Genomic DNA, 26,654 nt, shown 5'->3' on the forward strand with positions numbered 1-26,654 from the left:
GTCACACAGAGTTTCTTAAGGCTTCTGCAGCACTATTTTATTTGGTCTAACTAGAAAGAATCCAAAGTGCTCTTGAATTGCATATGCTGAACAGCTGAGCAACTGAGACATCAGCATCACGGCATGAATCAAGCATGTGCATGTAAGATTGATAGCCTGAAAGCAGAAGGATTCACTCTTCACTTTGTCTCGGAAACATTCTGATTTAATACACTACTTGAAAAATCTTCTCCAAAACATTTCTCGTAAAGCACGGACCAGATTGAGAGCTTACATAGTCTTGTGCAAAACTTCTCCCGATCAACTTGCAGATAAACTCAGTCCTCCAAAACACAAATACTGACCTGATGGTATTCCCAACATTAAAAATGATCCACATCAGCTGAACAGTCTCTCCCCCTTTCTCCTGATTTACAACCCAAGTGCCATTTTCTTTTCCTCTCCTTTCTAGATAGCTTCATGGTGGACTTCTCTGCCTTTCCACCCTGACACCCCTGCCCTGAGAAATGTTCATGTGTTGGACCTCTTCACATGACCCTGGCCCAAGGCCAGCACATGAAGCTAGCAAGAAAAAAGAAGAAAAGAACAGGAAATACCACATCTCTGAGCTGTGCAGGGCAAGAAACACACCACCTATGAGGCAGGGAGACCTGACGGTACCATGGCAGGGTACAGGTTGGTGGATGGGGAGGAGTGCAGGAACCACAGCAGCAGGATCAGTCTGCTGCTGAGCGGACAGAGGGATACAGCCAACCTCTCTGTTGGCTTTCTTTGCTTGGGATGCCTGAAGAGGGACCCCACCAGGCTTACAAGACTTCTGTGGAAGAGCAGATGAAAGGGAAATGGTCCAAACCCACAAATATCAGCACCGTCTCTTCAGCTGGGGGACTGCAGCCACTGCCACCATTCATCCCGCTTCGCTGCATCCACTTTCATCCATTGCGGGATTTGGGCTGCTCCAAAGGGATGGCAACAGAGTCTGGAGTAGTGCAAAGTGCAGGAAGAGACATGTGAACGTGTAACCAAACAGGAGGAAGCATACACAAGGCCTAATTTGATGAAAACACTACAAGCGAATAGCAGCAACTGAGCTGGGAATCCCTGTTACAAATCATTCCAAATAACAACAACGTAAATATAGCACGCTGCTGCAGGAGATGTGTGACTCAGAAAAGAGACATAAATCTTCTAATGCAGACTTCAGCCAACTCCTGAAGCTGAGCCCTGCAGGAAGGCTGTCTGTCACCTGAAGCCACGTGTGTCCTGAAGCCTTCAGCACTGTGGCCCTGACTCAGACGACACATCCCCCATTTAACTGACCGTCCCCAGCACACCACGAAAGGAGACAGTCTGGGGGTCGGCATTTCCATGAGAAGAAGCGGGATTTGTTTACTTCTGATTCACCACTTCATCTTGCATCATTAACTACTTTAAAAAAATAACCGTTTTTGACACCTCCAACCTCAGCTTCCCTGATGAAGGTGAATAACATCCTATCAAAGCCTTGCCTTTCTGCACAGCTGAAGTGATTTAGATACAGGGCTACAAGCTCACATCATGAGAAAGGCTTCAGGGAGAAAAAATCCTGGAAGTGCTGGCGAGCAGCAGCAGAGAGCACGAAGCCTTTGCTCCAGAGGTAGGAGGCACCAGCGTCTTCAGCTGTTTGCAGTCTTGGGCTGTTCCAGAGCCCCAGCCGAAATTGCCAGCGAAGCAGCAGGCACGGGACGTTTCTTGGGCGAGTTACAGAGATGTCTGCAGCAATAGAAATAGTACCTGTCTGTGGTTTCTGTGGGGGGACAGAGGGGACCAGAAGAATTGACTGGGAGCCAGTTCAAGAAACCACGAGGAACTGATATCTGGGCACCACGGTCGGTCCACACAGGGCACAGTATTTGGTGGCCAAACAGAAAAGTTATTCAGAGCCACCTCCCCAACAAACAAGAGTTATGTGAATGGCGGATGAATAGGGGCACTTACAGGGCTCTTTTCACAAAGGAATCAGCCGCCAACTGCCAATCGCCTGAGGACCAAGTTGCCTTTAAAGAAACCCAGCACAAAGCTATAAAATAACAAATATGATGCACATTTCATTTGAAAAGGCCCTTCCAGATAGAAGTTCTCCAGTTTACTTTCTACGGCTTTCAACCATAACTTGTTAACTAGTAAATAACTCTCTGTCCCTCTCCCCATGATGCCTACATGTGGAATAGTGTCCCCCCTCACCTCAGCCTGTCCCCAGCGCTCTCTGTAGGTACGACATGATGGTGTACATCCAAGTTAGCCAACAGCAAAAGCCCGTTCCCCAATTTGCACAATATAGTCAGCTCAGGGGACATCATCTGCAGAACAGCTGCCCAGACAGAAGCCATGGGGAGAGGAGGGTCCTACATGGCAGACACCCAATCTGCAGATGCTTTCATCTAGGGCTGGTGACCACGGCTGAAGGAGACGCTCCTATTGCCTCCAATCAGCAGCAGTCTCTCCACCTATCCCTCCTGGGGTGCCAGGGTCACCTCCGCATTTCAGGGTTGCCCATGCAGTGATCAAACTCTCCAGAGATGTGGGGACACAAAAGCTCTGAATATTCACAGAGTATGTCCTCCAAATTGTAAAATCTTTAAGTTGGAACCAGATATGGACTACTTAGGCTTTCCCTAGATGTTCTGACCCTGCATAAACAGCAGTGACCTCCCACTCTGCCATTCTTGGTGGCTGTCCTACTGGGGAAGGGAGGACAGGCAGGACAACGATGCTCCCAATACAGTTACCAGCTGATGACACCCTCCAGGGTTTCTTCCCAGCAGTGTGGACAATGATCAAGCAAAACCCAGGAGAAAATCTAACATCAATACCTCTTTTCTCTCCCCCTGCAAGACAAACCAACCCTGATAGCAACACTGGGCAGCTCAAATTAGCTTTCTCCTGAGTCCCTCAAAGGAAACATGACCCAACTGGTCCTTCTTCTTTTTATCAGCAACTTCCTTTGGCTCTCAGAATCACTGGTGGGACCAGCTCCATGTCAGAGCCAACAGAGGAGTCCCTTTAGCAAGAGTGGTGCCTCTCCAGGATCCCACAGAAAGCCCTTTCCCTGGAGCAGAAGGAGAAGACAGTCTGAAGTTCACAGAAAAAAAGAAAAAGCTGCTTCTCATCACAGCTTGAGATGGGGTAGGGATAGGAAGTACTGTTTTGGAAATGGCACACCACAGCCAGCCAAAAGTCAAAATTATTCCCACAACGTTACTAGCAATCAGACAAACAAACAGCAACCTGTAAAACCTGTTTTTGAGCTAAATCTATTTACAGAAAGCAGCAACTTTCCTCAAAGCAACTTTCCTCAAAACATTTCAACGGTTTCTCAGGCTTTCCTCCTGAATGCCTCCTCATCTATGCCCAATATACCTACCACCAGCCCTGGGTTCACCACAAATTTTGCATTTGACTGATGGGCAAGTCATTTAACACGTCAAAAGAAGATAATAAGCTTTTTCTTACAGTTACCCTGATCTTGGTTGAGTCTTCAGGGGTGACCAGATGCAAATAGATAGCAAAAGTTAAAGAAGGTAAATAATCCTGAGCCAGGACCCTGAGACTGATGTGCACCTTCGCTCTGGTCCCTCCAGCAGAGCCATGCTTCCAGGAACAGCCCTCCAGAGCTTTGTTCCTCTCCGCACACCAGGGACTCAGGGAACTGACTGATGGGGTGCATTATCCCATAGCTTACCGAGTGTCTGCTGGTTGCGGACCCCACCTATGACCACGCAGATCTCTGCAGGCACATCTCCTGGCCCGTCCTTTATGTTCTTCTTGGAATCTTTGGTGTCATCCTGCCAGATCACCTCTTCAATATAGTCATCTGGTACCTCTGTTTTCACTTTCACCTCAGTCATCATTCCAGCCTCTTCACTGGGTGAGGACTGAGATGTCACCGAATCGGAGCCCTCCGCTTTCGGGCTGTGCGGGCTCCTCTTCAAACACTCCCTGAATGGGGGGAAAAGAGGAGAAAACATGAATCCTCATTGTCAAGCACTCACTTTCTCATCACTAGGACCTAATTAAAGGTACTTTAATTTAATGCAGTTTATTTAAAATAAGTATGGCTAGGTATGTGTATCTGTCATATATGGTAAATAATTAAAATTTAACCAGACAAAAGTAATAAACCCATTTGCTAGTAATGAAAATAACCTTAATCATGCCAAACAATAGTAGCAGTTGTAAACAGACTGTACCACTAAACAAGCGCACAGAATTTCACCTTGTTCCTAGCAGGCCAGGAGCACAACTCGAGCAGTCCTGACATCAAGTATTATGACAAAACTAGCCCATACAGGCAGAGGAAACACCACATCCTCCTGACGTTTTTAATTTGGAGCCATTTCTGCCCCTGTGTACTTCTCCATGGGTTCATCTACTGTCACATCTTCTCTTTTAACCCTGCAAAGCAACCTACCTCTCATCCTATGGTATTTGTATGGCCTTATTTAACATATATGGTGATGATCAAAGGGACCATATGTTGTATAATGATATTTAGGGAGACTTACGTTATGGACAGATGCAAGTATCAAAGATGACAGAGAAAGCATGACGGATGGGGAAAGGCAGAGGGAAGAAAGGAGGGGTCCAATGTATTTAGAAACAGGTGAAGGAAAGAGTATGTGTTTTCATCTTGGAAAGAGAAAGATAGAAATTCATGGGAGAAAACAATCTAAATAAATAAATATTCAAAACCCCTTAAGAAAAGGAAGGAAACTGGACACTCCCCCCCCCCCCCAAGCTGTAAAACAATGTCAACAAGTGATATGGTGGCAAAAGGCAAAGGGATTTTGAGCATGACAGATGAGGACCAGGTAATAATCCAGAGTGTAGAGCCTTTTCCAAATGCACCATCCCACCACTCATTATGGGCTCCCTGCTTTTAAGACCAGTTATTAATAAATTCCAACACACAATGCAAAGATAAAATAATTGCTGGTTCAGTCTGTGCACAAATCAGAAGAACTAAGTATATAACAATAGCTTAGACTACCCAGAAACAGAGATTTTTTTAAAGATTGTGACATATTTAGAATCATGTAAACACTGGGAACAGACGAAGGTGTTTGAAAACGTTTTAAGCAGAAGTAATAGACCTAATTAAGTGAAAAATAGGCTGAACTTACGGATGAGAGTTATTAGACCATGCAATAACGAAACAGAAGGAAATCCCATTGCTTGGAACATCACAGAACAAAGTATGAATTAAAATGTTAGAAAACTAACACCTGCAATAGTTTCTGATACTGGTTATGGAGCTGGTAGAGAAATCAAAATGCTGCAACTGAAGGCAAAAGAGCCCAGCAGGTAATCCTGGGAGGACGGAGATGAGAGGAACAGATGAACGAAGAGAATAATCTGCAATAATTACTGCACAACCTCCTACATGGACATGTAGTTGCTATTTCAAAATGGGTCGGTCACATCATATCACCAGATATTTTATTATTCATCCCCTCATTCTCATTGTGGAATGAAATGTACAATTAATAGCCCCTAAACAGCAAGAATTAGCCTTGACCTGCCTCCCCACTCATTCCCATCCTCCTCACACATCCTCCCCTCCTGCCATGCTCCCAAAATCATACAGGGCTTTTACAAATGAGAAAGATGAATTAAGACAGAGAAAATATGGTTGAAAACCAGACCATCTTTATGGTAATACTATTGGATGTCCAAAAAGTCCATCAACCTCACCTGGCAGCAGTGTGGTTTGAGCACCTATTCTAAAGCTGAGGGAAAGGGAGCAGCCAGGAGCACAAGTACCAAAGACTCAGCAAAGGGTGGGACTAATTGCAAATCAATCAAACTGAGAAGGTGTGAAATGCAAAACACTGATAAAGGTAGCAAAAGCCATGGAGTGAAGAGAAAAAACATCCCTCCTCCAGTGAGGACAGTGGAGGAAGATCAAAATCAATCCAGTACAATTCCCACTGGAAGGCAGAAAAGTGAAAGCAGTCAGTGAAAGCCAGCTTTCCACCTAAAGTGAAGGCAAAATGCCTCAGTTATAGATGGTACAGCAACCTGTACTTGCCAATCCTGGAGAAAACAACACAAAAATCAATGCGGAAGCCAAGTGATGTGAAATTAAAAGCTAATACAACTAGCAGTGAGGCTAAGGATACAACTTTCTGAAGAGATTATACATTGGGTAAGAATGTAAAAGACCTCCGATGGCACTCGGCTTTGCATCGCATCACATTCAGATATAAAACAAATCGGTACTACACAGCCTGAAGCAAGCAATGGGCCACATGCTGCAAAGCAAAATGCTGTCCTCAATGTGTACTGCTCCTGAGCAGAGGTATTTCCCCAGGGCTTCTGAAATGGCTGATGTGCGACAGATTTATTAATGCTCTGGAATTAAATTTAACATCACCGTTACTAAAAATTATGGGTTAACCATGGAGGGGTGGAGAGCAATGACTGTGAAAGTGACACCAACACCAGTGGATCCATGACTCTGTAAACTGGCTCTGCCCAAGACGAGCAGCTGTAGTCAAACGTGCCCAGGAATGTGGGTGCACCCACAAAACAGCATCCACAGTGCTCAGCCATGATGCCAGCAGGTGAAGGCAAGGGACCCCTCCTACCTTCCCTGTACGTGCATAACATCTTCCTCACTTCCATCCTTACAGCCTTCAAAGGACTGATCGACAGACTACACAGGAGAACTCGTCTGAAGACTGCAAAATGAGATCCTGACAGGCGATGGGATGGACTCTTACCGGCCTCTTGCTAGCAGTGACAGAGAGAGCGGTCCCCAACAGCACAGCATTGCAGTGATCATCACTCGCACGGCGACTGTCCAGTGACAGTTCATTCTCTCATTCTGCTTGGACACTGCAACTAAAAAGCTCCTCAGGCAGTAAGGTGGGGCCCTTTCCAGGACAGGAGGTGCAGGGCTGACAGAGAGCTGCTGCTGCAGATGGCAGTACCCCCAACGGAGCAGCACTGAAACCCCTGGGAGCAGGTCTGAGCCACTCTCTGACCTAAAGGACTAATGCAATTTTCACATACATGCGCCTGAGATTGAACAAGGATGTAATTTTCTCTCTGTACGAAGCCGTAGTGAAGCCAGTCCCAGCATGCTGCAGACGGACCGAGCCCCTTCATTTTTAAAAGGGGAATAGAAAAGCTGGAGACGATTCAAGAAAGAGACACTGAAATGGTTCAAGACTGGGAAAAGATACTTTATGACTTTGCGAGACCAAACAACTTCAGTCCATTTCTCATGCCAAAAGGAAGACTAAGAGATTATTTGGTTGCAGCATGTTATCATCTTCATGGGGAGAAAATACCATCTTCCCTTAATTTGGCAGGGAAGAGTGAAGTACGAGCTCATTGCTGGAAGCTGGAACCAGTTGAAATGAGGCATAAAATATTAGCACAGATGGTGGTCCACTGGAACAACCATTTTCCAAAGGATGTGCTCAGGGAGAACAAATCTCTCCAAGTCTTCAAACCCAGAGTATCTGTATCTGGCTGGCCCCGGGTTACTGGGCTCAGTACAGATGTGCACTGGCCAGACTTGGTGGCCTGAAGCTGTAGGAATATATGAATTATTAGACCAGACCAATAGAGCCTCAAAAACTTTGTTCTTTACACTCATTGACTTTCTGGATCCATCTCTGCCAAGAAAGTAACTTCCCGGCTGGGCTGTCTGCTCCTAGGTGGGGCCTAAACCTGCAAATATTAATTGAAAGCAATACTATTCTGCTGACATTGCCCCATATGTTACAAGCCTGAGCAGGTACTCGGTGGACAGAAGGACACTAGCCCCAAATATTTTAGCAACCGTCTTCTGCATGATTTCATAGTACAGAAGGCCTGAAAGGAGCCTGCTGATCCTCTCAAAAACAAAATAAGCAAAACCATAAAAAACATAGCACCACTGGATTTCTACAACAATCTTACAACAAACAGAGACCTCCTCTGGCTTCAGACAGTTTCTAGGAGAGATGAAGGCAGCAGGCAGCAGATGGACCCAGGTTACAGAATGGCTACAGATGTACCCACTGCGTGTGTCAGGGAGGTAAACCCACAGCCCCGTGATGCTCCCCATCAAGCACCCTTGCCATTTGGACTCGATGATCTTAAAGGTCTTTTCCAACCTAAATGATTCTATGATTCTACAATCGTGTGCAAGGCCAGGCACTGCCCAGTGACCCAGCAGAGAGGTCTGCACAGACCCATGTCCCACTCAGATCCCAGGGAAAGAGCTCTAAGGTGGTGAAAAGGGAATAAATTATAAGCAATGAGATTTTTTTTCAGATTATACGCATCTATAAAAATACAGATACATATATATATATATAAATGCGTGTGTTTGTATACACACACATGCACATATATATGCATGTATATGTATAAGAAGGGCTGATACTCGCATCTCTGGCAGCATCCCCTCGTTGTATCTGGCTCCCACCCCTTTCTGCCATGGCAGCCCCAGGACACACATTCTCTGCTGACACCCTGAGGTGCCAGCATTTTATTGCATGAGCCAGGTCCTGTTTCACAGCACCGAGGGCCCCAGCGTCTGGACTGTGCAAGCCAAAATGCAGGAGACACCATCCCTGAATGCAAGCTTTGCTGTTGACCTGCACCAGGCTGGAATCAGTCCCACACCACCTGAGAGCAGTTTTAGCTACCTTTTTCATGGCCATTGCTGTTTTGCTTAAGAATGCAGAGCTGTGTTCTCACACTGCTCTTATTATTTCATATCTCACAGAGATTTTCTAGCCACTGGCTGATGTCAAGCTTTAGCCAAATTTAGCTGCACACTCACTCCAGCTCAATGTCCAGAGGAACATTATGGCATTGCAGAATACCTTAAAATAAACATAATCAAACAGCAACACAATCCCAGCCCTCCTTCCCTCTCCTCTGGATATGCTACGCAGGCGACAGAGGAGCCAGAAGACTCTGCTTCATATGATGCATGAGAGGGGCATCACCTGCTGCTGATAACAGCAGGTGAAGGCAAGGGACCCCTCCTACCTTCCCTGTACGTGCATAACATCTTCCTCACTTCCATCCTTACAGCCTTCAAAGGACTGATCGACAGACTACACAGGAGAACTCGTCTGAAGACTGCAAAATGAGATCCTGACAGGCGATGGGATGGACTCTTACCGGCCTCTTGCTAGCAGTGACAGAGAGCGGTCCCCAACAGCACAGCATTGCAGTGATCATCACTCGCACGGCGACTGTCCAGTGACAGTTCATTCTCTCATTCTGCTTGGACACTGCAACTAAAAAGCTCCCCAGGCAGTAAGGTGGGGCCCTTTCCAGGACAGGAGGTGCAGGGCTGACAGAGAGCTGCTGCTGCAGATGGCAGTACCCCCAACGGAGCAGCACTGAAACCCCTGGGAGCAGGTCTGAGCTCTCAGAAAGTTCACTCAATGTCTCTGCTGGGGGCTACACAGCTTTGGAGAGAAGGCAGTGGCAGCAATGGCAGAAGACGGTGCTCCTAACAAGAACTAGCATCACTTTCTTCTGGTCCCATGTGAAATCCCATTAGTGCTCCTGTGGCTAGAGCAAAACTAGGATCAGTCCAGGCTTCTGGGGTCTGAAGCTCAGCTACCCAATTTGCTGAAGCGATGCTGCGCTAACCTGGGTATAATTGTCCCTAGGGTGCAGGGGGGAGCTGGGCTGAAGGAACAACCTTCATGGGACATCAAAGTTTGAAGCCTCCTGGTTTGGCTGGGGAAACAGTACCAACATAATGGAGCAAAACGGGAAAGGAAAGGAAATTAATGACACTGGCAAAGATCAGATGGGATGGAGAGGGGTATGTGCACAGCCACAGCAGAACCAGGTTTCGTTTCACTTAGAAGACACCATTCACCAGAGTCTCCATCAAGCATGGCATCTAGCCAGGAGGGAACACATGCGCTGACCCAAGAGAGGTGACCCAGTAAAGCATTGTTTCTTTACCAGCCCTTTGGTGCTTGGATGTTGCATCCCTCACAAGCCTGTGACGCTGCACTTGCTTGGTGTTGTGCCAAATTTTGCCTCCCCTGCTTGCGAGCAGCACAAAGAACCTCCAAGAGATGAGAATAAAGCAGCAGCAGATCCACAACACAATTCTTCTCCAGAAATTCCCTGAGAGCCGCGGTGACAGGGAACCTGCTGTCTGGTGGAGGGAAGAAATCAGGCCCCAGCACCACCTGTGTCCAGACCTGGTTCTGCCATTCCTCTCCCGCTTGCAGCACAGCCAGAGCTGACGCCCAACTGCTAGAAAGTTGTCAAAAAGCAGATGAGTAAGAACAGGAGTAAATTTTCAGTTCTGCAGATCCTAAGGCTGGAAGCAAGTCTTACTGGTTTTGGGTGGGGGCACACAGAGAGGACTACACAGCTTCTGGGACGTCAGCTAAGACAAATAATGGTACTTGGTCCTTGGAAGCAGAAGTACTCCCCAACACAAACCATGAAGTGACCACGTCTCAGAGCACTGTGATCACAAGTCACGAGACACAGAGCTCACACTGTGCTAACACAGAGATCAGCCCCATCCTCTGAATTCCTGTGGGGCACTGCTGGGTAACACACTGGTAACAGTGATGTGGTCAGAGTCTCCACTTGGTGGAGACAGCAGCGCACATGAACCAAGGGAGAACCTACCATGAGTCAGATCCCACTCCTGGAGACCTGCAGCCATCCCTCTCATGGTGGCTCTGAGCGCAGTCCCCAGCCTCATGCCACCACTTTTCTGGGTGAAACAATGCAATTTTACAGTGTTCAAGTGTGGCCTTCCAGGGATCAGCTGCAGTTCCCTCTGCAGGTCCAACCTGCATTTAACATCGATGGAATGATGTTCCCTGGGAAGAGGACATTCTTCAAACAAAGCACTGTTTGCATAGGACAAAAACTTCTCAGAGAAATCAGACCAGATATTAGCAGAGTGCACAGGTACATCTGGCTTAAACCCTACCTCCTTCCACAGGGTGCATCTAACTTCTTCTCCATGTCTTTGAGCTTTCCTGAGGAATACCAACCTCCTTTACTGTCTAATGTCTTGTCTCTACTGAGCTGTGGAGCTTAGCAATCCAAGAGGCTCTTCCTTGCCGAGTATAGGAGGCAGAAGCCTTGGGATCACACACTGCTCACACCGTCACTCAATGGCATGCCTGGCTGCTCCTACAGGTGAGGTACTGTTTCACCTTCCAGAACAGACTCTATGGATTTTAAACATTAAAGAGGCAAACAAACATTGCACTTGCATGTATCACTCCTCTGACTAAGTAGGCCACATAGCCAATTACTGCATTACCAGCTCTGCCATCTCACAATGCTCATTTCAACATTGCTGCCTGCTTTGATCATCAGACTTTCATCTTGCGATGACGTTACGGCCACTTTCATGTCAAATACAAGCATGTGAAGGCAGAAGAGATTTAAGGAGGCCTTGATGAAGACTCATTGTGGGGAACGGGAAAGGTAGGGGTAAAAATGGGTTCTTGGACCCATTTAGGTACAGCTTCCCTTGGTCCTACACCCATGATAGTTCGTTTCTTTAGCACAGACGGATGATGCAGCAAGACAACATGGACAAATGACTGTGCCAGAAGTCCAGCTTTGGCTATAAAGCTGAGTAGCCTGGATGATGCCTCACCAGCATCAATGCAAGGAGCAACACAAGGGCAATGCAAGGAGCTCTTCCAGATGGAAGGACAGAAAGGAAACAGCCGACTCTTCACATTGGTCTCCTCTGCATGGTAACACTCTGCCCATGAAGCTAGCGGCCCCCCTTCCAGTTGGTCTCCTGTGGAAGAAGGAAAGGAGGAAAAGGGGGAACAAACTGAAGAGCTGCGATATGGTGCTGTTTTCACCTTTGGAGAGTGTTTCTTTCTGGCTGTGATAAGCAGAACTGGCAATGACTGAAAGCAAATGGGGCCTGTCAGCTGCTGCAGCCAGAAGAAACTTGCATTTGCAGTTTGCTTTTTCTGATGTGGAGTAGCATTCTCATAAATTATGAAAGTGACTAAAAGCTACTTAAAAAACACACACTCCTCCCTTATGAAAGAATGAGAAAAAACCCCAATTATAAAAGGACATTTCTTCCAGCTAGGAATAATTTGTCATGTAATTCTCTGAAGACAGCAACAGAAACATGCATGCTCTGTGCTCCCTTTTGAGTGATCTGCGATTGCATATGTACTCAGATGGCTTCTAATGAGGCTATTTTTATAGCACACATCCTGCTGAGCTTTTGGGGAGGGGCAAAGTGAGATCAGTAGAGAATCAGTCTTCAACAACAGCTCCTGTGTATTTTCTCCTCAAAAGGAGAGGAAAAGGAAACAAATGTGGAGGAGGACATACCACTCTGAATCAACACCTACAAAGCTCTTCCACCCCAGCAGCAAATGTGGAGCATCTTCAGTCTTTTCCTGGACACCACTCAAGCTGGAAGAACCAGAGACACATCACTAATGCCTTGGATGATATCAAGGATGTTGATATCCAACTCCCCCTTGGTGGAGCATGCTGTGTGCCCATTTACACTACTGAAACACACTCCTGTACAGTCCTTGGTACGCTCTTCTGGTCTGCAGGACCCAAGAGGTTTGTAAGAGCACAGTAATGAGGACGGTGCAGTGGGCACCTGAGGGAACATGCTTTGGAGAGCCCACCAGGACAGTATCATCAGTACCATGTTACAACTTATCTTCTTGAAACCGACGTGCCATTGGCTCCTCCCATGCCAAATCAAAAGGCCTCAGCTGTCAGAAAGAAAAGGAAGCAAATAATGGACGAGGCTGAAACTGGGCTCAATTTACACATCTGCCATGGTTTTAAAAGAACCAGAAGGTTCCTGTCATGACAGGAGCTAAGGGAAGTGGAATGGGCAAACAGATGTAAATGAACTCTCATTTTACATGGAGATGATGCAGAGACAGAAAAAGAAAGATGTAAATTTAAAATCTGCTTGTCTGATAAATTATTTCTGGTGGCCTTCCTACCCCTTCCCATAGCTCTCATTTGCTCCCTGGGGCAGCCCAGCTGCGTGGGCACTGTGCCTTACACCAGGAGGAGGAAGGTGGAGAAGGTCAGGAAGCAGAGAAACCCACTGGTGTCCTTCATCAGGGACACCTCTTTCGCAGACATTACTCGGCAAAAGATTTTCAAGTTCAGGGTTCAAAGAGGGAAAAGATGGGAGCTATTTTTTCCAGTGTTACAGCTGAGCACTTTTCTTCTAGTCTCCATGCCTCCTGCTTCAGCTTTCAGATGTTTCCTTGAAGACTTGAAAGCCACAGAGACTAAGTGACACATCCAACCCAAGCTCCTGTGTCACAGCTCACAGAGCTGTTCCTCTCTCCAAACTACATTATGTCTGCAGCTTGAGCCAGTGCCTCTTTTATAAAGGCTGTCTTGATTTTGATGCATAAAGTGCTGGAGTAACCACCACGTTTCTGAGTCTCTCCTCCAAGTAGTTATTTTCCAAAACAGGCACCATACTTCCAGCGTGGATTGCTGCCTCCAGCCATTGAGCCAGAATCCACTTGGCTGGCTGGAAAAGAGATTCTGTTACTAGGAATCACCCAACCATAGGAGGGAACAACCTCTTCTGCTGTCTCTTGAATGAAGCAAAGCAAACACACTTCCTTAATGTATACTGTATACGTGCTAAAATACGCCTTCTAATTCTTGACTCTTTCCATGAGCATTTGGGACCCTGTCCACATTTCGAAGCATGGATACCGGAGCAGGACAAAGTATGCCAGCACCCTTAATAACACACATGGTGGCTGCACATGCTGGTGCATGTGTCTGCTGAAATCCAAATTTTCTCTTGGTCACAGAGTTGTACAAGGAGTTCATGGTCACTCGTGTTCCACCAGGAGATTTCAGTTCTCTTCACAATTACCATTTTCCAAGATGCCATGGCACATTCTCAAAATGTGGGTTTAACCTCTGAAGGCAAACATTGCAGGAAAAACCTCTTCTCTCATTCTCTGAAGTTATTTTAAGTAATGGGTACTCCCTCCTCCACCAGCAGTAGAGGAGCGAAGACTTGCTTGAACAGAAAAAAAGAAAAAGCTGGTCAGAGCTTCAGGGCATCTTCCACATGCAATGTGCTCATATGAACCTCACGCTTCAAGTACTTCAACGTCACTGCTATGTTGCAAGTGTTACTTCAAATCTTTGTACTTGTTTTGTCCGTGGTTCTATAGGCTGTATCCTTGGCTGACTGGTTGCTTTTTTTCAGAAGGCTGGTGGATCCACCCTTTGCCATACATGACTTTCTTGAATGCACTGATCACTTATAAACTGACCAAAATAAGATGAAGCTAACCAGAATGCATGTGCAACTCTCAGAGGCTGTGAGGCCTGTGCTCCAAATCAAGCAATTAGATTTCGGGACATGACACTAACTGGGCATGCAAAGAAAATTTCTGAGGCAAGAGAAGCAGCCCAAAACCTTGTCCTTATCTGGGACTCATTTAAGTTTTCTGCTTTCTCCCCCCAAAATAAACTGAAATCAGAAGATGAGGCCACATCCTTCTGCAGGCATTAGTATAACAGTAACTGCCATTTAGGTCTTCCTGGAAGAAATTTGCTCAATAAATACCAATATTGTTATGGACTTCATAAATTTAGAAAGACATAAAGGCTTTTTAGAAGAGAGATGCCTCAAGTAGGATCACTATCTGCCTCTAAAGGCTGCCAGCTCTTATAAACAGAGGCAACAGCTTTCAAAAACCCCAAAATAACTAATGCAACACTTGGTGGTATGGTGTGGCGTGGTGTCAGTGCTCAAATCCACGGAAAACAAACAAAAAAAGCAGCATAATTTTTGCAATTATCTTGGTCTACTAAAACACACAACCTTTCCTGACAACAAGCACTCCTTCAGTAAGTGTAAGGGGAATTTAATCATGCGTGCATTCCTCAAGGGATGCTTGGCAGCTCCAAATCCTTCAAAAAAGGTAAACTACAGGACCAAATCAGCCTGCCTCTCCTCTAGAAATTAAACATTAAAATACAAACCAGAACAATAGTCAAGAGCCACAAAGAATTCCTAAGGTATTAGCAAAACAAATTCCCTTCAGCCCTTATTAGGAATATCTTGAGGATGGTTTGAAGAGGAAAGTCTAACCAAATATAAAAAAAATTTGGCTTATCCAACAAAAAACAAAAGCGCACTGTTTGCCAAAAGCAAAAGAATTCAGTTAGATAAAAAATGCGACATACAAATGATGCAGGTTAAAACTAAATTTAAGATGATAATAGAATAGCTGCCAGCGTCTTTAAATTTTCAAGCGTGGAAATGTCAACAAAGAAATTCTGGGAAAAACAAAGAGAATAGATTAAGGGTTTATTTATATCAGTGAAAGAGCTCGATGTTGCTTGACTAAGAAATGACTGAGGGGGTGACAACTGTCTACAAATGTCCATAGGTCCCCCAACATGGCCACAAGGAGCCTATGCTGGACCATGCCACTGACCCACTGGCGGCAGCATGGCACGGCACGGCCGCAAGATGAATGGGATAAAGTGAGCAATGGGAAAAGACAGACAGAAAAGGACACAGGACCTTGATATTGGGAAAACTCTCCAGCTGGGGAGTGATACAAATGAGGTGGCAGATGTCCTGCTGCTGGAGATATACATACATTTAACGTAAACAAGTTATGAGGCTCTATGCCATTATCAGAACAACCCCAAGCTGGCCAGGAGAGGGGGTGACCCAAGGAAAACAATTTCCTGGTAACTCAGCTTTGCTGAAGGCATTATAGCTACCGCAACTCAGTACTTTACAGCTCCAGAAAGGGACGTTTCCCCACCTCATGCCATCCAAAGCCCTCCGAGGTCTGGTGTTTGGCAAATCAGTGTGAATTACACAGAAAATATGCCAGTCCCATGGGAGCCGGGATGTGTCTGAGCACTGTTGTCTCTTTGTATGCATACATTTGACCTTCTTTTGGGTTTCAAGGAAACCCACCTGGGTTTCCCACAGCTTCTGTGCTGGTTGCAGTACAGAACTCAACTATCCACTTCCCTTAAATTGGCTAGAGGGGACTTTTGGGGGGGTTTTGTGCTGGTTGGTTTTTTTGTTTCCTTTTGAAGACGGCTGGTGAGAACTCTTCAGAGAGCACCACAGCTTATTAAACACCTTGTCTAATTATTAATAGTTTTCTCTCTTTCTGACGCAGGATGAGTCTGAAGCTCTATGAAGAGCTCTGGGACTGAAAATCCCACAGGTGGCCTTTTAAAGAAAGGGGAAACAATTTAAATAATTTTGCTTCTTGGAAACACTCAGCCCTTGGCCTGTCCCTCCACAGGGTGTGGAGCCCTCTCCCAAGGTTCGGAGGACCACAGCTTCCAGCTTGGGCACGCATGGAGGTTGTCCTCCCCGAATGCTGGGAACCTGGTGAGGACTGGTCAGCTGGGAGAGGAGCCTGCAGAAGAGCTGGTACCATCCCAGGGCAGAGCCTCCCTTGGGTTACACGAGCTGCTAGGGAGGACATGTCTGCAAACGTGGGGAGGAGAGGGAAAAGTGCCACCAGCGAGGCTGGAGAAGGGTGAACTGAGAAGGAGGAAAGCAGGTGCGACCGCTCCTCAGTACCTTCTCCTCCAGCTGGAAAGTCACATCTTCTAAAGTAGAGAGTGAAACAACCAGACTACCCAGGCACCACAGCTTGGTCTGGTGTATCAGGGAACCACGTCAGAGGTAGGAGACATCCATGCCCCAGCCTAAAGGACCCACTGGAAACACTCCTGCCTGCACAGCACTCTGCCTCCCTCCAGGCCAGCACCGCAGAGCCCTTCTGCTGGACCTCCACTTCCAAGAGACCTCCCACCCTTTTCGGGACCTCTACCACAGGGCTGTTAACACTGCAATAAAGACGAGACCCGTCCGTGCCCTCACAGCCAGCTCATAACCCTAGAAGGTCTGGGATTTTACCTCTGTTTTGGGAGCGGAGCATGCTTTTCTGCACAGCTACATCTGTGCTGCGAGCGGGTTCCCCGGCTGGTGACAGCCCTGGTGCAGACGGGGGCTGAGCTTCCAGCTGGCTCCGTTCCCTCCACAAACAGATGCAGTTCCTATATCAGGGTCTGATTTATTCAGCAGGAGTCTCGCACATTAAGTGTAGTTAAGTCTGAAAACAAATCTAATGACTTTAAAATAAATAGCCAACAGAGGACTTGAAACTAAAATTCTTCCTTCCTCTGACACCCACCATATAAACAATAATAATTATATAAAACCGTGTCTAACACATGACTACACAAGGCTCTGGTGACCAAGAAAAGCACACGCTGCTTGTCAGACATAATTGCACATTTGGTTTTTCAATTATTTCTTGTCAAGATCCAGAGCCCACCATCTGAATGCTGACATTAATTATTGTAAGTAGTTAGTTTTACAATAGCGTTATGGAGGCTCCCAACGATTACTCCGAGGTCTGCAGCTCCCAACACTGTTCCCACACTGCCCTCCAGTCCCTCCAAGCCCTCCAGGACTGTCACGCAGACTCACACCAGCAAGTGATACTGAATCTGGTCCATCATGTGCAGAAGGGGCTTCAGAAGAAGCTTCAAGAAACTTTCCAGTAGACAGCAGCGGGGTAACTGATCCCCAGGCAACATGCCTCATCCACAAGAGCCCACGTCACTTACTGATGCCATCTACCAGTAGAGTCCCTTCTGAGCCCCCCTTGAGCACCCAATGCGCTCCAGCAGCTAACTGCCCATCATGCAAGAAAACATCCCACCTTTTATTGGCTTTTAATTTGCTGCCTTTTAATTTTGTTGACTGTCTCTTTTTTTCTTGCAAAAGGAAGAAAGAAGTCTCTGATCTACCTTTTCTGGTGTGTTCAAAAACATGCACAGCTTTGTCATGTTGTCTCTTAGTTGTCATCTTCTCCAAGTCAAACAGCCATCTCTCTTCTAGCTCCCTTAAAGGAAGGGGGTTTTATGCTACTAATAATTCTCTTCACTTTTTAAAATTTCCCATTAATAAGCATTCAGTGAGGTACAGGAACCACACACAAGTTAATAAGGTAGGAGAACAGTGCGTGCTTTCTGCCACCACTAATTCTTAGCTGCAAACAGCTGCACGCGCTGAACCGTGTTATTTCAAAGGCAGCAGACAGGCCCGATCAGAGCTGTGGGGGTGATAAGATCATAAAAATCCTGTGCCTTCAGAGCTTTAAACATTTACTTGAAACAGAATAAAATCAATTCAATACAATAAATAAATAAAAATAGGATCGACCCAATACTACAGTCACCACATTAAGATCAAGCATACTATAGTAAAAAAAAAAAAAAAATTGCAGAAAGATAAAGTTGTCCTGGCAACCTTATTTTGCTTATATTTTTTACTGATATAAATTAATCGTTAAAAGCTTCCTCAATGGTTTCCAATTAGCGAGAGTTTCAAGCAGCAACAACTTTGAAAAACATCTACCTTATATCTCCAGCCACTAATGACCACACAGATTTCAAAGCCACATTTCAACCTTCAGTCACTGATAGAGCTTTCTTGAAATATTAAATTTTTATTCTGTTTTATTTTTTTAAAACAGACTTGGTTATCTTCCTTTTTTTGACCATCTTTTGTTCAGTCAGGTAGATGCTGAAGTGGATTTTCTTTCCACTTTTCTAAAAGAAAAAAATGATGGTCAGCCTCACACTTCTTCTCTATGTATGTACAAAATCACAGTGATAATGGAAGGAAGTTCTGCCACCCCGATGGGTGCTTGGGTACCTGCCTTTGGGAAGGCCATCGCTCACGCCCAGGAGGATGCTTAGGTGCTCGGCCCCAAGGGCACCTCCTGCACACCCAGGAAGGGAGGACACCCACAGGGGACACCCCAAGGGGTCAGCTCCCACAGGGAGAATGCACTCACCCACCTGCTCTGCAAAACCCTCTGGTGAGAGCTATAAAATTGAGTTACAAGCCAGAATAAAGAATTTAGGGGAAGAAAGCAATGCTAGGCTCCTTTCCGCTTGCTCCTCAGCCTATGCCCAGTTTTCCCTCCAGCACTTTGTTCAGACTAATTCCCAGCATCCCGAGAGCGAGCACCACTGCACCGCACTGACGAGCCACCCCAAAACTGGGAAAAGAGTTTTCCTCCACGTAAGACACCTGATGCTGGCACTGCTCCCCACTGCCAAGCCCAACCCAGCAGGTGCCCCAGAGGTGTTCAATGCCCGGCAGTGCTGCCGAACCAAAAAGCCGCCAGAAAGGAGGGTATTTCATTCTGAAACACTAAGCAGCGGAGCTGGGGCGCCGGGCAGGGACCGTGGCTGTCGTGGCGGGGAGCACTTGGTACACATTCAGCAGCAGGAGGTGGGGAGAGGACCCACACCACAGCATTTCGGAGATCAGAAGAACAAAGCGGGCTTTTAACATGGAAGGATGTGTTTCACCTGAGGGATAAAACTTCAGCAGCGCTTTCAAGTCTCGGGAGGGAGCAAGAGGGTGCTCTGGCATACAGTTAGCAGAGAAACGGTATCGCCGGCAGTGCAAAGGGGAGAACATGAAACGCAGCTCGAGCTGTGAAGGGGACAGGCAGTGCTGGAGGGGAGCACTGGTGCTTGCTGCTTCACTGCCGAGGGCTGTGAGTGCCCGGAGAAAAGCTTCGTGTCTCACCAGGGTCTGCTCCACACAGCACTGGTGGCCTGCCCTGGGCAGGGGAGCAGCGCCGAGCCCTGTAGCGGTGACCAGTAAAACTTGTCTGGGCGCACTGGCGGTGGACTCGCTCCGAGCAGACCACGCTGATGCGGAGAGAGTGGTGGCTTCTGCCACACCATCACAGCTTCGCTGCTTGTGTCACTGCAGCGTTCGGGGGCTGCCTGCACTGCTGTGCCCCCTCACTGAGGAAGGGGCAGGTGACACTGATAGAGATGATGCTAGGACAGGGTGCAGGCCCCCATACCGTGCTGGTTTTTTTCCACAGCAGGCAAACTGGCTCTGGTTTTCTTTTGTCCGTCGTCCCCCATCCATGCTGATGTAACCCACAAATGTGCCTCAGGTGCTCGGCAGTGCCCCCAACAAGCTGTGCATCATCCCACCATGCAATGGCACCTCCCTGACTTTCCTACCATCTTCTCCAACTCTCATGGATGCTTCCGTGCTCTGCTGCAGCCCGCTCCCCTTCCCAGGCCAAACGCTCCCCTCGCTGGTGCATCTTCAGCGTTGCTCCTGTTTCCAGCCTGGCATCTCATCCTCTACATCTCCACCTGTTTTTACCACAAAATCTTTTAAACCTGGGAGGTGAGTTTGCCACTTTGCTTGTGGATGGCAGACAACCAGCAATTGGCTCCGAGCACGCACGGGACCAGGTAAATCTTACCGTCACCAAAGCCATGCTTTGCTCCTGGCTCCCACCACTTTCCCAGCGCTGCCTGGCACATCAGTGCTGCTCTGCAGAGGAAAGCCAGCTAAAAGGAATTTGTGCCTGGCCAAGGAAGGAAAGCTGCCCCTTCATCCATGCTTTCACAGCTCTGGACTGACTTCACCAGACAGAGATGGAGAGGGACTGAGAAGCACCATCTTTACCGCATCCCAGCAAGGCAAGATGCCCTACAGCATCAGCAGGAGATGGAGAGGCCGCAGCACAGGGCAGACCCAACCTCCGCACATCCCTCTCCTTTGTGCCAGGCTTTCCTCCTGCTGCTCGTGCCGGGGCTGTGCGCCTCCTTTCTGCAGCACGCAGGGCTGCCGGGACACGCCAGCCGGGGAGCTGCTGCATGCCCCGGGCACCCTGCCCAGCACCACGCACACTGAGGGTGGCAGCAAACGGGACACCTGGAGCAGAGTCCCCCACGTGGGACCAGCAAAGACATCCCTTAGCAGGATTGGAGAGGGCTGGGGCGGTGGGGCACCCCTCTCCTCTCGTCCTGCACAAGAACATGGGGGTTCACTCCCGACTGTCGCAGCATGGCCCAAGGTCTCCATCCAAGAATCTCATCCTGCAATGGTCTTTACACCACGGCGTGGGCGCGGGGCTGGGCAGACTCAGCTGTTCCACCCTGCACTGCACGCAAACCACATCTCCTTGCAGCCCCCGAGGCCAGAATGATCCTTCTTGCATCTATCTTTTTAGCAAAATCCAAAAATGGGTGTATGGACACAGTGCTCTAACAGCTCCCAGCCCGTCGCTCGTGTGGTCACCTTTCACCACCCGTCTCCGAGATGGAGAGCTGCAACCGAGCAGAGCCATGTCTGCTCACCACATCCCACCCCAGCAGAGAAAACCATCCACCTACCTGCTGGAAGAGCTCCTCCGCCCACTGCTGTTGCTCTCGTCGGCCTAAGGGGGCAAAAGACATAAAAATAAAAAGCTGTTTAGGTTAAGAAAGGTAAGACTGCCCTCCAAACTCTTCCTGCTAGAACACTGCACCCAAAATACCTGGGGATTTTCCATTCTAAGTTCCACACATGCCCTGTGCTCAGTGTTGGTGGGACATGTGCACCAAAATCCAGGTTTGCAGGAGGCCGAGGCAGGATTTCGGACACAGCCCCACCATGGAGGAGACTTTCTGAGTCGATTCCCTCCAGTTGCTCTTGTGCAATTATTCTATTGTGCTTTACCAAAGTCTAAAGTAACTATGCCTCCTATGCAAAAATATGCAATTTGCAGGAGGGAAATAAGGCAGAAATAGCCAAATTCAATGGTATGTCCAAGCTAGGACGGCCCAGCTCCTGGATTAGAGGGGTAGGTCCAGTGCGCCTCCCTTCGTTAGTGATGAATTGTCTAATTGAGCCCCTCCGGGCCGCTAGAAGGGGCTGAGCAGGGAGTAACCAGGGTCTCCTCCTTTTCACCTCCTTCCCCCAGCTCTCTGATGAGAAGCTTCCTTGGAAAGACAATATTATTCCAAACCCAGAAATTTTATTTCTGAATTTGTGCAAACACAAGTTAAAAGATATTAGCTGCATTTCACATTTTGTGCAAATGGCAGAAACAGGCAATTCATGTGCAGCAGGATGGGGGCTAGCCAACGATTTCGATAAAATAAACCCTTTTTTAATTTAAATGCTAATGCACTGAATTAAAATTTAATAACTGAGGAAATTGAAAAGCCGAGCAGGAATATTGGAAATAAATCCAAGCAGAAACAGCTGAAATTAAAAATTCTAGAGAGTGGGAGGATAGCAGCTAAGCTGTCTTATATGATTACTTTTTTTTTTTACTTTTTTTTTTTTTTTTTTTTTAGAACGAAGGGGGGAAGGAAAAAAAAATCCTATCTTTGGCTGGCTGTAGGGCAGTAAATCGAGAGTGCTGTGATTTATTGCTCAATTTTCCTGAGGGGAAAAAGGCTTTCTTTCATGCTGAAATATTTCATAAATTTCAAGCCAGCATAAATTCTTAATTTAAAAGTTATGGAGGTCACATTTAGTGCACTGGTGCAATTCTGAAATCTTAAAGGAATAGCAACCAAAAATTGCAATTTTATTTTATTTTTTTAATTCTTCATGTGAAATTTTGTTCAAAGGGTTTCTCCAAGTTACACAAAGCAGAAACACATCCTGGCTTCTCAAGGTTTAAGAAATCCACTGGAAATGAAGAGATAAAAATCTAATTCAATTACAAAAAGGTATTTTTTTATTATTATTATTATTGTTAGACACTTGAGGAATTTCTGTTAAAAAATTTCCTCCCTCCATTGCCTGGGAAAAGCCAGAAGGGAGGAGCTGACAATGTAATTGCTTCTGTTAGATCTCCAATCTTTTGTGAGCACTGATATGTTCATTTGTTATACAGCTGTTCAGCTACAGAAAGGATGTCAGAGCACCCATAATTCAAAGCAATCAATCAAAAATTAATGATTTGTCATGCTTACACAATGGAAAAAAAAAAAAAAAAAAAAGCTTTATGGGTTCCTGCAACTGGTAGATTGCTCAAACCTTCGGGGCATTTTCTAGAAGATTAGATCTGTGCGCAAAAAAAAAAAAAAAAAAAAAAGGAAAAAAGGAGACTTAATATACAGCCAGGGCAGAAACCTTGTGGGGTTGCTGGGGCATCGGTGTTATCCAAAATCACCTAGTGATGGGGCACGCTACAATTCCCGTCCATTTAGAGAGCTTTCTGCACAACCCAACCCCGCAAGTCACCCTGTGAGCCAACATTCCCCAATCACAGAGCAATCGCCTAGGCTCCTGCAACTATAATTCCACATGAAAAACACCCGCTGAACATAAAGGCTGCCTGGATAAGTGTTCATGAAAGCCGCAAAATAGAGAAGCCAAAGCTAAAAGCACAGCCTTGACTCTGCCTTCACGTCATCTGCCGGACCACTCCAGCTGCAACACCAAGTGTTACCCAAATATTACCAAAAATTAAATATTTCAGTTTGGGAAGCACATAGCCAACCTAAACTTTGGAAAACTGTCTGAGACAGAAAAGTTATTCATCCTCCACATAAACAAGAATTTCTTTACATATAAATTCATTCTGAGAACACGTCATGCAGGGATCGATCTCCCAATATGAAGCGTATTGATGTCACGATGCCGTATTTTATTCCTGGTTATACACACGTTAGCTGGTGCCTCTGGTGTGATTTACCACCCAACCTAATGCAAGTATTACTCTGAAGGATCATGCATGTAATTCATTTTATGTTCCTTTTCATATTTGTATTTGGAGCTGAGCGAACAAATTGTTGGAAATAAATGACGTGGTGACTGCAGCCTCTGCGATTCCCAACCATCACCAACCAACTGCACAGCATGTTCTGGGGCCAATACACAGTTTTAATATTTACTTCTTTTTTTGCTTACCTTCCCTATTCTGTGTGTGTCTGCCCTGTCTGATTTCCCCTTTCTGTCTTTTTTTTTTAATTTATTTTTTATAATGCCATTTTTTTGCTTTTTGACCTGTTTTCATGAGCAATTCATGGATTCTCCTCTCTCAGAACATAGCACATACCAGTGCAAAGGACAAGAGGTGCATGAAGAGCACAGAAAGGGAGGTGCAACAGTGTGACCCCACCAGTGTTACGGAGTTTCTTTATTTTAAAAGAAAAAAAAAAGGAAAAAAAGAAAAAAAGGGAACCACAAGAGGTAAGAGCTCTCAATCTAGATGGTTTCACACCAGCCAAGATGCTCTTGGAGAGGAGGCATCTCCTAGGCATCTCCCATGGAGGCAACACTAAAAACCCACCAATGGACATGGGCAGAGCTGGCGCAGTTGTTTTTGGGCTGCTGCAAGCCCACAGCTGACTTCTTGGTTTGGATCTGTTAGACCAAAACAGCAAGGAAAGTCTGAACAAAATCAGATCTAGCTGTCTTAAACATTTCTGGATGCTTAAGTAAGCCCATCCTCACCAAAAGTGCCAGCCAGAGACACCTTCACACACTGTTCCAGCTTCCAAACATGCAACTAACTAGCAAATTTCCTGTGCCAGCAATTTGTCTTGGTTAGAAACTCTTCAGGAACAGCTCTGTTTAGCTCAGCACTTGTGCAGCGCCAAGCACAGCGAAACCCAGCCCATCCTAAGGCCACAAGATGATTTAATCATAAATCACCTGCACGGGCACTACCCGAGACCACAGCGTGTCCTGCCAAAGCATGGGAAGGTAATCTCCAATCGTACAGGGTATGCAAAGGTGAAAAAGCATAATGAAGAAGCACCGTGGTGTTCTCCTCAAACGTTGCAAAATAAACACAATTACAAGCTTAATAAAAAAGGAAATATTTCAGCAAAGTGCACAGAAGTTGACCTACGTGAGCCATTTGATGTCCCTCAGCTCTCCATGGAAACAGGCAGGGCCACCACGGTACGATGCCCAGGACCCTCTTAGGTGGCTCAGACCCTCCGCAGTCACAAAGCAAATCTCAAAAACAACCCTGACGCCAAAGACCTGAGGACTCGAATCAGTGGACGTGTCTTTGGCGCAGGGCTGGGTGGCAGCACCCCTTGTGCTGCCCGAAGAACCAGCCATTGCAGCCGGCTGGACCCCCCCGGGGCAGCCTGGGTAACTGCCACCTCAATGCTCAGCAGAACATCTGCACCCCGTACAGATGTGCAACCCCTGGCCTCCAGCCCACCACCCCACCCGAAAGGCAACCGACCTCCTCCTCTCCTGCTCTGCTTGGGGCTCACCTTCAGGATGGGAAAAAACTGGGAGATCCACACACATATTTTTAAAAATCTGGCTGAAATAAGCTTTTTTCCTTTTATTGTTTACAGTAAACCCATTCGGAATCCAATGTGAAGGGATGATGCCTTTTGCAGGCCATGCTATTAATCCATTTAAAAGAAAACGTTGCATTTAGAGTCTAAAAAGCGGTATTTAAGGACTACAAATATAGTAAGCAAGTCGAAGTGGTGAATTGCTGGAAATCATCATTTTACCGCCAGCAACCAGAATGTGCCGAAATGGGTCAGAGCAGCTTTCGACAAAGTAGCATCTTTGGGAAGGGTGAAGAGAAATCTCCTGCGCACCAGTTTACCCAGGTAATTTAATTTGGTGACTTCTTCATTTATAATAGAAAAAGCAGAGGAGCAGAGTTTGCATCTGCCTGCCAGTCAGTGAGCAGGGGAGGACGGGCACGGGGCTCTGAAACACTGGATAATTAGTCATACAATCTCTCACATAAAATAATTTACAATTCAAAATATGATTCCCTAAAGCTGGTTTTGTACATATCGGGTATGTTTAAGGTAGTTTTGTTTAACTAACGCTAATAAATATCTTTTAAATTAAAATGCATGAAAGCAGAATGTGGTTTCTGGCCATATGCTCCTCGACTCAAGTCGTAAGCGAAAAGTAAATCATGTGATAAATGAGAAATGTATCAGTCAACATCTCCTAACAGGATAAAGTGTCAAAAATTAGGAGTCCAAGCAGATGTATAACTGACCTGAGAAATCCATGTTTATAGAAAGGGCTGCACTATATTAGGAAAAAAACCCCACATTTTAACAGTTACTGCAAAACAAAAAAATAACTAAAAACCATAAAAATGTTAAATGAGATTTCAGTAGATTTAAGCATGGGCCTTCTGCCTGATCACTTAAATTATGATTAAAAACAATTATTCAAATCACTTGGATTTGCATCCACGTACACCACGCTCAGATCTGCTCCCACAGGCATGACACCCAGCGCAGGACAGGGGTGCCAGGACCCCCCCATCCGCCACTGCCAAAGCCCTCCCCAAGGGGGAAAAGGTTTTAAATCCATTTATTTATTTGTACAGAGCTACTCCCCACCCCATGATTTGCCTCTGAACTTCATCCTGGCTCTGTCAAGGGGAGATGCCCCCAATTCTGCCTGGGGTTTGCAGGAGGAACCGAAGCCGCTCACCCCAGCTCCTCTCCCAGAGCAGGGAAAGTCAGCTTTACTCTCCAGATGCTTTGTAAGAGGGCCGAGTTGTTTGTTTTACCTGAGGAAAAAATAGAAAAAAAAAAAACCAAACCCACAACCTACTTTCCCTGAACGCCTTCCCAAAGACAGCTGAATAATTTTTGGTGAAACACAAAACACACGTACAGTTTAGAAATGAGCCAGCAGCACCCAGCGTGGAAAATTTCACTCCAAATAATTAAAATTTGGCAATGGGAGAAGCAACTGAAAACAGGTCTCACAAAGGAATGCGCCATAAAAATAACTGCAGGCCTGCCTACCTGCGCTGTCTGTTATTATTAAC

The 26,654-nt window shown here is 46.4% G+C and overlaps 1 protein-coding gene across 16 annotated transcripts in view; it reads right to left on the reverse strand.

Moving 5' to 3' along the window:
• Positions 1–26,654, reverse strand: part of ZNF618 (zinc finger protein 618) — a 165,856-nt gene that overhangs the window by 75,364 nt on the left and 63,838 nt on the right. For 15 of the 16 annotated variants that reach the window (XM_075055223.1, XM_075055222.1, XM_075055221.1 and 12 more), the window contains 2 exons: positions 21,265–21,308; positions 3,722–3,978 (listed from right to left, as the gene is read on the reverse strand). In XM_075055223.1, coding sequence (XP_074911324.1) covers positions 3,722–3,978; positions 21,265–21,308 — 301 coding nt within the window. Of the gene's footprint in view, positions 1–3,721; positions 3,979–21,264; positions 21,309–21,407; positions 21,438–26,654 lie in introns of those variants that run through there. The other variant, XM_075055211.1, reaches the window with a different exon arrangement.

Source organism: Buteo buteo, chromosome 23, assembly GCF_964188355.1.
Source record: "Buteo buteo chromosome 23, bButBut1.hap1.1, whole genome shotgun sequence".
NCBI classification, from domain to species: Eukaryota; Metazoa; Chordata; class Aves; order Accipitriformes; family Accipitridae; genus Buteo; species Buteo buteo.